Raw genomic sequence first — 12,690 nt, forward strand, 5'->3', positions numbered from 1 at the left:
TGAAACTTAAAATTTGAGCTCAAGGGAGCTACATACTTCTTGTTTACTTAAGGCAATACATCCCCCCCCCCCAGCTACCGAAACAATTCCTCCCCCACCCTCCCCGAGTCCCATAGTCTCAAAGTCTGAAGAGAGCCTCTCAGGCTCAGACCTTATTAACCTTTTTACCAACAAAAACATGCTCATACACATCTGATTCTGGTCAGTCCATGAAAGGTAGGAGTCCCAGAGCAAATGGTTTCCCCGTATTTCTTAATCAGTTTCTCCATTGAGAGGGAGCTCAGGTCTTTTGCTTCTTTTTAGAATTCTTCACTCAGCCGTGTCTCTGTGGCAAGGAGCGAGCTTTATTGTAATCCTTACTGTTAGAGTCCGGGAGATCAGAAGGCAGTCGAGGAGTCTCCAGGCCTAGGTGGTTGCATATTTTCGGAATGTTGTTAGCTTCTCTTATATTAAATGTGGCTCCCTTATGTAGAATGATGAGAGCAAAAGGAAATCCCCATCTATATTTGATGTCATTCTTTCTCAGCAGGAGTGTAAGCGGTCTCATGGCATATCTTTTCTGTAGAGTCCGTGAGCACAAATCCTGATAGAGCTGAACCACCGACCCCTGGAACTTGAAGGTTGGATTTTTTCTGGAGGCTGCCAGAACAGCCTCCTTCTCTCTGTAACGAAACATACATACAATGACATACATACAATATATAACCTATGAGAGGCTAGCCAAACTGGGTCTGTTTTCTTTAGAAAAAAGGCGCTTGAGAGGTGACATGATTACTTTATATAAATATATTCAAGGCCCATATACAGAGATGGCAGAAGCTCTGTTTATTCCAAGAAAATTGTTTCTGACAAGAGGTCATAATTTAAGGTTGGAGGAAAGGAGATTTAATCTCCTGCAACGGAAACGTTTTTTCACTGTAAGAGCAATAAAATTGTGGAACTCATTACCAAAGGAGGTAGTGAATGCCAATACCATAGATACATTTAAAAATAGTCTGGATAAATTTCTGTATATAAACAAAATTCATGGATATGATTGCTAGTATTAAATGGGTCACATTTTAATGGGGTTATTTAAGCTTAACTGGAGCTTTTTGTAAGTATTTTAGATATGTATAGGTTGAACTCGATGGACTTCAGTCTTTTTTCAACCTTATCTACTATGTTACTATGTAATGACATCCCTGGGTGGGGCGTCCCCCCTAGGTTTTGCCCTAAGAGCTCTGTGGGCTTTCTCCATCTGAAAACAGCCTTCCTCCGAGTGGCCAGTAATGGCTTGAAACAAGCGAATATTGCACCTGTGGCTGCGATTTTCAATATCTTCCATCTTGTCCCGGATCAGCTCCAGCTCCTGTTTTTGTGTCTCTACCTGTTGTGTAATGGAAGTAACCTCCTCTAATACTGTAGCTTTGCCATCTTCCAATGTAGATACCCTGTTGCCCAGATCTTGGATGTCTTGCTTAATATCTGCCAAGCTGCTGGTAACTGAGTTTTGCATAGCATCCATCTTCTCCCAGAGTTTGTCAAATGTATTTGAGATGTCTTGTTTGGAGACCAACATTTTAATGTCAGCCTTAGTGAGTGGGTTCTGGTCTGTTTGAGGCTCAGAAGCACTATTATCGGAGTCTGCCTCTTCTTCATGCTCTGCCTGTGTGGTTACCACAGGTTTATCCCCCTTCATCTGTCTGAAGAAGTGATGTGTAGTATTGGTCTTGCTTCCCTGAGGGGTTTTGGCTGGCTTCTTTGCTGCCATCCTAATAGTCTGCTGATGTGAGGCTGCTCTACCAGCAAAAAAGAAAACAGAGAACCTCTCTCCTCCTACCCAGCAAGAATATCAGCTTGCTAATTAGGTTAGTTCAGTCCTCTCTATTAGGAGAGTGAGTATCCCCTTCCACTCCTCAGTCGCTTTACACATACACCAGGTGGGGATTAGTTATGCAGGGCCCAGCAGCGTGTCTGTACTACTCATGGGCTTCAGAGTATGCTGATATTGGGACCGCTCATGCTCCCTGTGCCCCTGTCAGGATCTTTGCTACTGTCCTTTTTGAATACGCTGGGGGGGGCTGCCATTCCATCTGAGCATCAAAGAAGCATTCTTTTTCCCTTAAGATGTAGCCCCTTAGTGTGTGAGGCCTAGCACTGAGCCCTGTGAGTAATTTGAGTGGCCTTTTCTGTTAGGGGCCTTTCAGACCCAGGCTCACAGCAAATGTCCCTTTAAAACATAATACAGTTATGTGGGGGCCCATCCCCTCTGTGTGTACCTTTTGCAGCTGTCTCCGAATCTTCCATTTTCCCTTTAAGGCTTCCCAGACCAGTGAATAGTACTGAACGGCCTGCCATGTGGATCTCCAAGATGGCCGTCGCACTCTCTGTTCAGCAGTGTACCGGAAGCTGTATGTTCACAGCGCTATGTCCCAGACCCGGTCTGGCCCCCAAAAGAGTGTCTCTGAGCTTTACCGCATCTTTTGCTCTCGAAATGGGCCCCCTCACAGGGGAAAAATGTGGCTATTAGGCCCCCTTGAGCTCCGGTGTGCACTGAGCTGTTACGATTCGTGTCTTACTCCATTGCCCTCCAGGCTCCGCCCCCATCTGACACATTTTTAAAGGTACATTGCATTCTGCAAATGTAACTTTATTAGCGCTAGTATTGTGCTGCTGTGACCCTCAGAGAATGAATAATTCCCTTAATATGTTTCTTTTGATTGCAGACTTTTAGGATATATACATAATTGTTGCCTCCTGTTATCCTCTCACTCAGAGTACTGTATAATTGTTATGCACTTACCTGCCAGAAACAATTTATTGAGTATTAACCGAACTTTACATATTTTTTTCTGTTTTTTGTTGTTAAACTGGGAAGCAAATGTATCCCTGGTTTTATCATTTTGTGAAGGGACCTACTGTATGATATCCTTTTCCAGGCTATATGATAGGCTGATTTAATTGCTTATATCTACTTTCCAAAGATAATGCAATGTAACATGTTGTATTTTTCTGCTTCTCTAATAAAAAGAAGTTAAAAGAAAAAATGTATATATATATATATATATATATATATATATACAAACATACATTCATCTTTCCATTACAAGTAACCTTAGGCTGTCACACTAGTTATTTCAGTAGTGAAATGAGGTTTAACAGAAAATGTGCAATATGCATCCAAACAAAATTAGACAGGTAAATTTGGGCAATCCAACCGAAATATCGCATCAATATTTAGTAGAGCCTCCTTTAGCTGACGCTTCCTATAGCCTGTAATGAGTGTCTGGATGAAGGTATTTTGGACCATTCCTCCTTGCAAAACATCTCTAGTTCAGTTAGGTTTGATGGTTGCCGAGCATGGACAGCCCGCTTCAAATCACAGCACAGATTTTCAATGATATTCAGGTCTGGGGACGCCATTCCAGAACATTGTACTTGTTCCTCTGCATAAATGCCAGAGAAGATTTTGAGCAGTGTTTTGGGTTGTTGTCTTGTTGAAATATCCAGCACCAGGGTAACTTCAACTCTGTGACTGATTCCTTAACATTATTCTCAATTATCTGCTGATATTGAGTGGAATCCATGCAACCCTCAACTTTAACAAGATTCTCAGTACCGGCACTGGCCACACAGCCCCACAGCATGATGCAACATCTACCAAATTTTACTGTGGGTAGCAAGTATTTGTCTTGGAACGCTGTGTTCTTTTGCCGCCATGCATAATGCCCCTTGTTTGTTTCATCAGTCCACAGCACCTTGTTCCAAAATGAAGCTGGCTTGTCCAAAAGTGCATTTGCATGCCTCAAGCGACTGTTTGTGGCGTGGCATCACTCTCCCATACAGCTTCTCCTTGTGCAAAGTGCGCTGAATAATTGAACGATGCACAGTGACACCATCTGCAGCAAGATGATGTTGTAGGTCTTTGGAGATGTTCTGTGGGCTGTCTTTGACCGTTCTCACCATCCTTTGCCTCTACAATATTTTACTTGGCCTGACACATCTAGCCTTAAAAAGAACTGTGCCTGTGGTCTTCCATTTACTCACTATGTTCCTCACAGTGGACACTGACAGCTTAAATCTCTGTGATAGCTTTTTGTAGCCTTCCCCTAAACCATAATGTTGGACAATTTTTCATTTCAGGTCATTTGAGAGTTGTTTTGATGGCTCCATGTTGCCACTCTTCAGAGAAGAGTCAAAGAGAACAACAACTTGCAATTGGCCACCTTAAATACCTTTTCTAATGATTGGATGCACCTTGTCTATTAAGTTGAAGGCTTAATGGGCTCACCAAACCAATCGTGTGTTCCTATTAATCAGTGCTAGGTAGTTACAGGTATTCAAATCAACAAAATGACAAGGGTGCCCAAATGTATGCACCTGTCTTATTTTGTTTTGATGCATATTGCACATTTTCTGTTAATACAATAAACATTATTTCACTACTGAAATATGACGGTGTCCTTCAGTTATTTGATAGATCAAAATTAAATTGCTGATTCAAACACCCAAATATTTATAAATGAAAATCATGGAAATTGTCAGGGGTGCCTAAACTTTTGCATACGACTGTATATTAAAATACTTTTTAACTCTGTGATTACCTTGTATTTTCGCATCTTCTGACAGTCCCCTGATCATATGAATTTATTTATTATCTATTGACTTGCATTTAGCACTGTGTTGTGCTAACTCTTAAATAACTCCACGGGCGTGAACATGTTATCTATATGGCCTGCTTGAACTAGCAGTCTCCTGTTGTGAAAAGCTAATAAAAAAACATGTGATAAGAGGCTGTCTTTAGTGGCTTAGAAACAGGCAGAAATTTAGAGGTTTAAATGTTATAAAGTATATTAATCTAACAATGTTGGTTGTGCGAAGCTATGGAATGGGTAGTAAAGGCATTATCCATCCTTTTAAACAATATCAATTTAAGTGTAGACTGTCTCCTTAATGATGCAGCTTATACACAGTTTAGGGGTCTAACTTCAGGGGGGTCCAAGTCCAACTTTCTCATACCTTAGTCTGTGAGATGCCTTACAGTGAATTGTTATGAGTGGCCAGTAATACTGGCCCAGTATTAAAACCTCTGGACAGAGTCTTGAGAAGCAGATGCTCTCATTACTTTAAAAGGAAATGCAGGTCACTCAAGGTGCATCATTTGCATTTTTGATACACGCCTTAGTACTCACGCAGCAAGAGCTTTGTGAATCTGAATTCTTTGGGCTGGTTAAATGTGGGGGTCAGCCAACATGCATGACCCAGGTTAATTGACTGTACAGAAATAGTTACTTGTGATTACATTTATTTAGAGAAAATAACATGTACTATTCAAAAAAATGTTTTGAAACATCTAATCTTTGTATAATGTGTTTTTACTAAAGGACAGTCTAATGCATCTTGATCTACACAGACAAAATCCTCCTGCTATTTATTTGTAAATAGGGGACTGAGAAATAAATACTGATCTTTTCAAAGTTCTGATTATTTAAACATTTATTATCATCTTATAATAACAGTTTTGATATAAAACATATCTATACAGCATTGACTAGCACTGGCTTTGATAATGCTACTTACTGTGACTACTGTCAGCTCATGAGTGACTGCCCATAATTTACCACGCTCTGTCACTCCAACAATGTTTTGTGAGGTAATATAGGGCGTTTCTTGGGGCGTGGCCTCCAGAGCAGCGCAGTGTAAGGGGCGTGGCTACGATTGCTGGCTGTGTAGGCGTGTTTTTTTCAAGGGTGACGCCAGGGGGTGGGCGTGGTCGCTAATAGAGGGAGTGACGCAGCGTGTCCTGGTGTCGGTGCATTGCTCGCCTTTCGCTGTGGGTTTCGGTGTGTGTCTAGTGGAGGTCGCGCTCTGGGATTGAGGTGTGGGCGGGCTCTGACTCCCGGGGATGACAGGTTCTTGGAGGATGGAGGTGAGAGGACCTTCCCTTATTAGTTGCTATCTGTTGGCGCTTTGTATTGTCCTGTATCATTATGTCATATGCAGCTGGTGTCTGTACATAATACATACATGTACACATAGTGTTTATAACACATGCAGATTGTACATATACACAGACCGTGCTGTACCTCTCCAGTGCGTATACATAGGTATGCTATACGTGTAAATACTGTATATTCATAATGCATGTACACAGAAACTGTGTTATATTGTACACGATGTGCAGCCTGTGTGTTTACATACATAAAATATTTACACAATAGGCTTCATATGTAAATGTAATGTTTTTATACAAAACACATAAAGTGTGTGCACGGTACGTGTACTTAGTGTGGTGTGAGGCTTGCTCGGTTTAATGCACATACTGTGTAGGCTGAGCTGTCTTCAGTTTTGCATTTCCTGTATTATTTACATAAAGTCCCAATGTATCTGTATTTCTAGCCGTCTGTCTAATCAGTGTTGTGTTTGATCCATGCACATAATTAATGACTTTCTAGTTTAGTTGCCCATGCATCAATTCCCTGCAGGGTGTATATCACCAACTGCTTTACATTATTACTACACCCCTTGGCAGCAGCATATTGCACAGTAATGTATTGGAAACCAAACGGTTAATTCTTTACAGTTTGGATTGAATGGACCATTGCTTATCTGCCTTGTACTGTTTACATCCTCCTGTGCATTGCGAGAGGCTGCACCTGCTACTCTCCACCCTCTGGTGATAAGCACATAGGCCCCTGGGGAAGGAGAAGCCAGTATTGCTAATCCTCAATACTAGAATTTAATGTGAATTATTTTGTTCAGTCATTTTACAAATATTCTCTCTTTTGGTTGCTTTATGTATTATTATTTTTTTGATGCCACAATATAAAATTAATCTCACCCTGGTACCAAATGAAGACTAACTTGTTTTGGTTAATGTTAAACTTTAGTAGTAGTTATAGTTTTTAAATCCTCCAAATAATAATAAATAAATGTAAATATATGCCTCTCACTCTTTGGATATTTTATTGCTCTAATAAATGTCTGGAGTAATACTTTATCTTTAATTTTAATCAGGTTTAAATTCAGTTCCTTAGATAAATGCAACATGACAGTGGCTACTGTAGTTCTTGTATTTTGATCTCTGGGCAGATAGTTCTATAAGGTTAAATCACTGAAACAAAATGTAATCAGTTGTATAGTTCATATAGGTGTGGCCAGTGTCATTTTTATTTTTTTATTCTGAGGCAATTTATAATTCATGGACATTTAACATTGTGCATTAGTGACTGCTACATAGAAACAAACTAAAAGATCACATTTATGATGGCAAAACCGCATAACATTTTATTTAAATATGGTTGTAACATCCAGGGGTATCAGGTTTGTAACTCGGTACTGCATTTGAGTATCATTGGCTGGCAGAATATTGGTAAATGTATATTGAGCATATTATAATAGTGTCTTTCATAGATGATACTGATGCTCCAGTTTTAATATGAAAGCAGTAGGCAAAAACAAATCATTATTATTCCAATAATCTGTGTAGGTCTAACACTAATGTTATAGCTGTGTCTGCTGGTAAGTGTGCAGTGCTGACAATGTCTTTATCAATACAGTTACCAATATTTTCATCCTAATGAAAAGGTTAATTAAGTCCTTTTACAAGCTAAAGCTTTGTCATGCATAACATTTTGTTTTGTATTATATTATATCATATATTTGTGATTTTACTGCTTGACAATAATTACTGACATTAGTTTCATAACAATATATAGTTTTACTTGTAGTCTTTTATCTAAGAAAGTCATTTGCAAGCTTGTGTGTGTATCCAACTGGGTGAGTGACTTGATAAAGTAATTTTTTTCATTTTATTTTTAAAACATAATATTTATACATGTTGTGCTTGGGATATCTTTAATATTATGAGAAACTGCAATTGGATGTCATTTCTTCTCTTTTTATAAGGTCTATTTTTGTTACTAATCATGGAGCATATTTTTGTTTGTGTTTTATCTAAATATTGGTACATGTGTAGCATACATTTTTAAGGCTATCTTTAATGTTGTGAGTTTGATTTATTTTAAGTGACATTTGAATTTTAAAAACAAGCATTTGTATCAATGTTACGAAAAGAAATTCAGATAGAATAAAACGGTTTCAGTGTTGTGCTACACAAGACTGAGTATTGTCTCACCTAATTCATTTTAATGAGAATATTGTGTTATCCTATTTACTAATCATAAGTAACATCAGCTCATGCCTGCTCTCCTTCCCGGATTTTTCTTTGGATGTTTCATAACTCTTCAACCTCAGAACAAATACATTTTTATTTAGAGCTGCACTGTTTCTATATGTAAAGGTGATTTGTAATTAATATATGCTCTTTCAATCATTTGTACCAAAACTCCTTTTACAAACTATGAAGAGTTGTATTTTTACACTATTTAGGAGCCTTGTATCAGTAGTGCATTGCTGCTCATTCAATAATGAATACCACAGGAAAATAATTGATAATGGAATTTAATTGGAATGTTGTTTAACCCATTAACGATCAAGGACGCACAGGGTACGTCCTACAAAAAATGTCACTTAACCCTGTACGACGTCAGGGGTTTCAAGCGGTGGAAGCGATTGTGCGCTTGAACATTAACAAATGAACAAATTAAAGATGATGGGATGGAGGGAGAGGGAAAGGGGGTGAATAAATGTTAAGAAAGGGATCTGGGAGGGGGTAGGCTATGGGGGGCAGCTACAGTACAGAAAATTGGCTTTTTTGCCAAAAAAAACTATATATATATATATATATATATATATATATATATATATATACACACAGGGAGTGCAGAATTATTAGGCAAGTTGTATTTTTGAGGATTAATTTTATTATTGAACAACAACCATGTTCTCAATGAACCCAAAAAACTCATTAATATCAAAGCTGAATAGTTTTGGAAGTAGTTTTTAGTTTGTTTTTAGTTATAGCTATTTTAGGGGGATATCTGTGTGTGCAGGTGACTATTACTGTGCATAATTATTAGGCAACTTGACAAAAAACATATATATACCCATTTCAATTATTTATTTTTACCAGTGAAACCAATATAACATCTCAACATTCACAAATATACATTTCTGACATTCAAAAACAAAACAAAAACAAATCAGTGACCAATATAGCCACCTTTCTTTGCAAGGACACTCAAAAGTCTGCCATCCATGGATTCTGTCAGTATTTTGATCTGTTCACCATCAACATTGCGTGCAGCAGCAACCACAGCCTCCCAGAAACTGTTCAGAGAGGTGTACTGTTTTCCCTCCTTGTAAATCTTACATTTGATGATGGACCACAGGTTCTCAATGGGGTTCAGATCAGGTGAACAAGGAGGCCATGTCATTAGATTTTCTTCTTTTATACCCTTTCTTGCCAGCCACGCTGTGGAGTACTTGGACGCGTGTGATGGAGCATTGTCCTGCATGAAAATCATGTTTTTCTTGAAGGATGCAGACTTCTTCCTGTACCACTGCTTGAAGAAGGTGTCTTCCAGAAACTGGCAGTAGGTCTGGGAGTTGAGCTTGACTCCATCCTCAACCCGAAAAGGCCCCACAAGCTCATCTTTGATGATACCAGCCCAAACCAGTACTCCACCTCCACCTTGCTGGCGTCTGAGTTGGACTGGAGCTCTCTGCCCTTTACCAATCCAGCCACGGGCCCATCCATCTGGCCCATCAAGACTCACTCTCATTTCATCAGTCCATAAAACCTTAGACAAATCAGTCTTGAGATATTTCTTGGCCCAGTCTTGACATTTCAGCTTGTGTGTCTTGTTCAGTGGTGGTCGTCTTTCAGCCTTTCTTACCTTGGCCATGTCTCTGAGTATTGCACACCTTGTGCTTTTGGGCACTCCAGTGATGTTGCAGCTCTGAAATATGGCCAAACTGGTGGCAAGTGGCATCTTGGCAGCTGCACGCTTGACTTTTCTCAGTTCATGGGCAGTTATTTTGCGCTTTGGTTTTTCCACACACTTCTTGCGACCCTGTTGACTATTTTGAATTAAACGCTTGATTGTTCGATGATCACGCTTCAGAAGCTTTGCAATTTTAAGAGTGCTGCATCCCTCTGCAAGATATCTCACTATTTTTGACTTTTCTGAGCCTGTCAAGTCCTTCTTTTGACCCATTTTGCCAAAGGAAAGGAAGTTGTCTAATAATTATGCACACTTGATATAGGGTGTTGATGTCATTAGACCACACCCCTTCTCATTACAGAGATGCACATCACCTAATATGCTTAATTGGTAGTAGGCTTTCGAGCCTATACAGCTTGGAGTAAGACAACATGCATAAAGAGGATGATGTGGTCAAAATACGAATTTGCCTAATAATTCTGCACTCCCTATATATATATATATATATATATATATATATATATATATATATATATATATATATATATATATATATATATATATATATATATATATATATATATATATATATATATATATATATATATATATATATAGAGAGAGAGGTGAAACGCGTGTCGGCATCAGCTGACTGATACACGTGACCCTGTGCACCTCCTACACCTCGGCTTGATTTTGGAGCGGCTTGTTCTGACACGGTTGAACCGTGCTAAAAACGTTGAGTCCAGAGAATGTCGCTATGGTCTTTGGTGACTACGGATCTTTTCCCCAGCCGCTACTTTTCCTAAAGGGACACTGTACCCAAATTTTTTCTTTCGTGATTCAGATAGAGCATGCAATTTTAAGCAACTTTCTAATTTACTCCTATTATCAAATTTTCTTCATTCTCTTGGTATCTTTATTTGAAATGCAAGAATGTAAGTTTAGATGCTGGCCCATTTTTGGTGCTCAACCTGGGTTGTTCTTGCAGATTGGTGGATAAACTCATCATCCAATAAAAAAGTGCTGTCCAGAGTTCTGAATTAAAAAAAAAAGAAGCTTAGATGTTAAAATAAAGATAGCAAGAGAACAAAGAAAAATTGATAATAGGAATAAATTAGAAAGTGGCTTAAAATTGCATGCTCTATCTGAATCATGAAAGAAAAAATTTGGGTTCAGTGTCCCTTAAGGAAGGTGTAGCATCAATGTGACATTTGAATTTACTGATTTGCAGTACTACACTCTATATGAACACAGCCTTTAACCTGCAGCAACCTAATGCCTGTCATGGTATCATTTCTTACGCTGAAGATTCACGCATTGCCTCACAAATTCAAACAAGGAGAACGTTATGTGCTGTACTTAGTGCTCTAACCTGCACGCGTCATACAAGAAATTGGCTACTAATGTCCATTGGACTCTTTGTATTTATAACGGTCCTTACTGTACAATATGCAGTTGGCTACATGTGTGTATTAACATCTTAGGCTGTTACTTTTCTGTGCTATTAAGTTTGCACTTTTTTGCATAGAGTTTCTAGTCTTACAACTTAGATCCGCACGTACTACCTGCCCAGACATTACCCCGCATGCTTTCTTGCGGGGGTCTGTGTGCAGCAGGGTGTAGTTGTATGGAGAACTATATTACTCTATCCAAACTTATCTTGTTGGTTTGCTTTCAACATAAAGTAACATACATGCTGCTATTAAGTTGTTACTGCTGTCACTAATGCATGTTATATACTACCATTTAGGATAAGCTGTTGTTGATTTTCAATCCTTTATGGTATCTAAACCTCACTAGGTGCACTGGGTTCCCTGACCGGTCAGGTTTCTTTTAGTTGTTTTTTCAATACAACTGTATGTTTGGCCTATAGCATCCATACTACTACTTATTGTATTTGATTCATGACCACTTTGAGCAAAGATGCAGTGTGCTTGCTAAAAGGATTTGCTGTATTAATACATTGTAACATATTTACTTAATTACTAGCTGTGTTATTCCTTGTGACAAAAACAGTGCTGTATTCCCTGTCTGTTTGGAAACAAAATATTTATTTGCTTCTCTCTCATTTCTTATTTTTTTCAACTATATTATTACCAAGGGTCTTCCCCAACAGCCCCTAAGGGCACAATGGTAGGTTTAGTGTGTGTGTATGTATGTATGTATGTATGTATGTATATATATATATATATATATATATATATATATATATATATATATATATATATATATATATATATATATATATATATATATATATATATATATATATATATATATATATATATATATATATATATAATAACTTTATTTTAGTACTGGCAGTCTTCCTGCCAGTACTTAAGATGGGGGTGACAATTGGGAGGTGGGTGAGGGAAGAGAGCTGTTGGGGGGGGGGGGGGTCCAGGAGGGATCAGGGGTTGGGAGGCTGATCTCTACACTAAGCTAAAATTAACCCTACAAACTACCTAATTAATCCCTTAACTGCTGAGCATAATACATGTGTGGTGCACAGCGGCATTTAGCGGCCTTCTAATTACCATAAAGTAATGGCAAAGCCATAAATGTCTGCAATTTCTGAACAAAGGGGGATCCCAGAGAAGCATTTACAACCATTTGTGCCATAATTGCACAAGCTGTTTGTAAATAATCTCAGTGAGAAACCTAAAGTTTGTAAAAAAGTTAACTATTTTTTTTATTTAATCGCTTTTGGCAGTGAAATTGTGGCATGAAATATACCAAAATGGGCCTAGATATATACTTTCGGTTGTCTACTAAAAAAAAAAAAAAATACATACATGTGAAGGGATATTCAGGAATTCCTGACAGATATCAGTGTTTCAATGTAACTAGCGCT

At 38.4% G+C, this 12,690-nt stretch overlaps 2 protein-coding genes across 2 annotated transcripts in view; both read left to right on the top strand.

The window, feature by feature from the left end:
* Window positions 1–565, top strand: part of LOC128661429 (jerky protein homolog) — a 77,388-nt gene extending 76,823 nt beyond the window's left edge. Inside the window, 1 exon segment of the mRNA XM_053715683.1 lies at window positions 473–565. Coding sequence (XP_053571658.1) covers window positions 473–565 — 93 coding nt within the window.
* A 5,209-nt stretch (window positions 566–5,774) lies between these two features.
* MPP7 (MAGUK p55 scaffold protein 7) overlaps window positions 5,775–12,690 on the top strand; it is a 1,181,171-nt gene continuing 1,174,255 nt past the window's right edge. Inside the window, exon 1 of the mRNA XM_053713897.1 lies at window positions 5,775–5,911. The gene's annotated coding sequence lies outside the window, so the exon portion shown is untranslated. The remainder of the gene's footprint in view (window positions 5,912–12,690) is intronic.

Source organism: Bombina bombina, chromosome 5 (genome assembly GCF_027579735.1).
Source record: "Bombina bombina isolate aBomBom1 chromosome 5, aBomBom1.pri, whole genome shotgun sequence".
Taxonomy (NCBI): domain Eukaryota; kingdom Metazoa; phylum Chordata; class Amphibia; order Anura; family Bombinatoridae; genus Bombina; species Bombina bombina.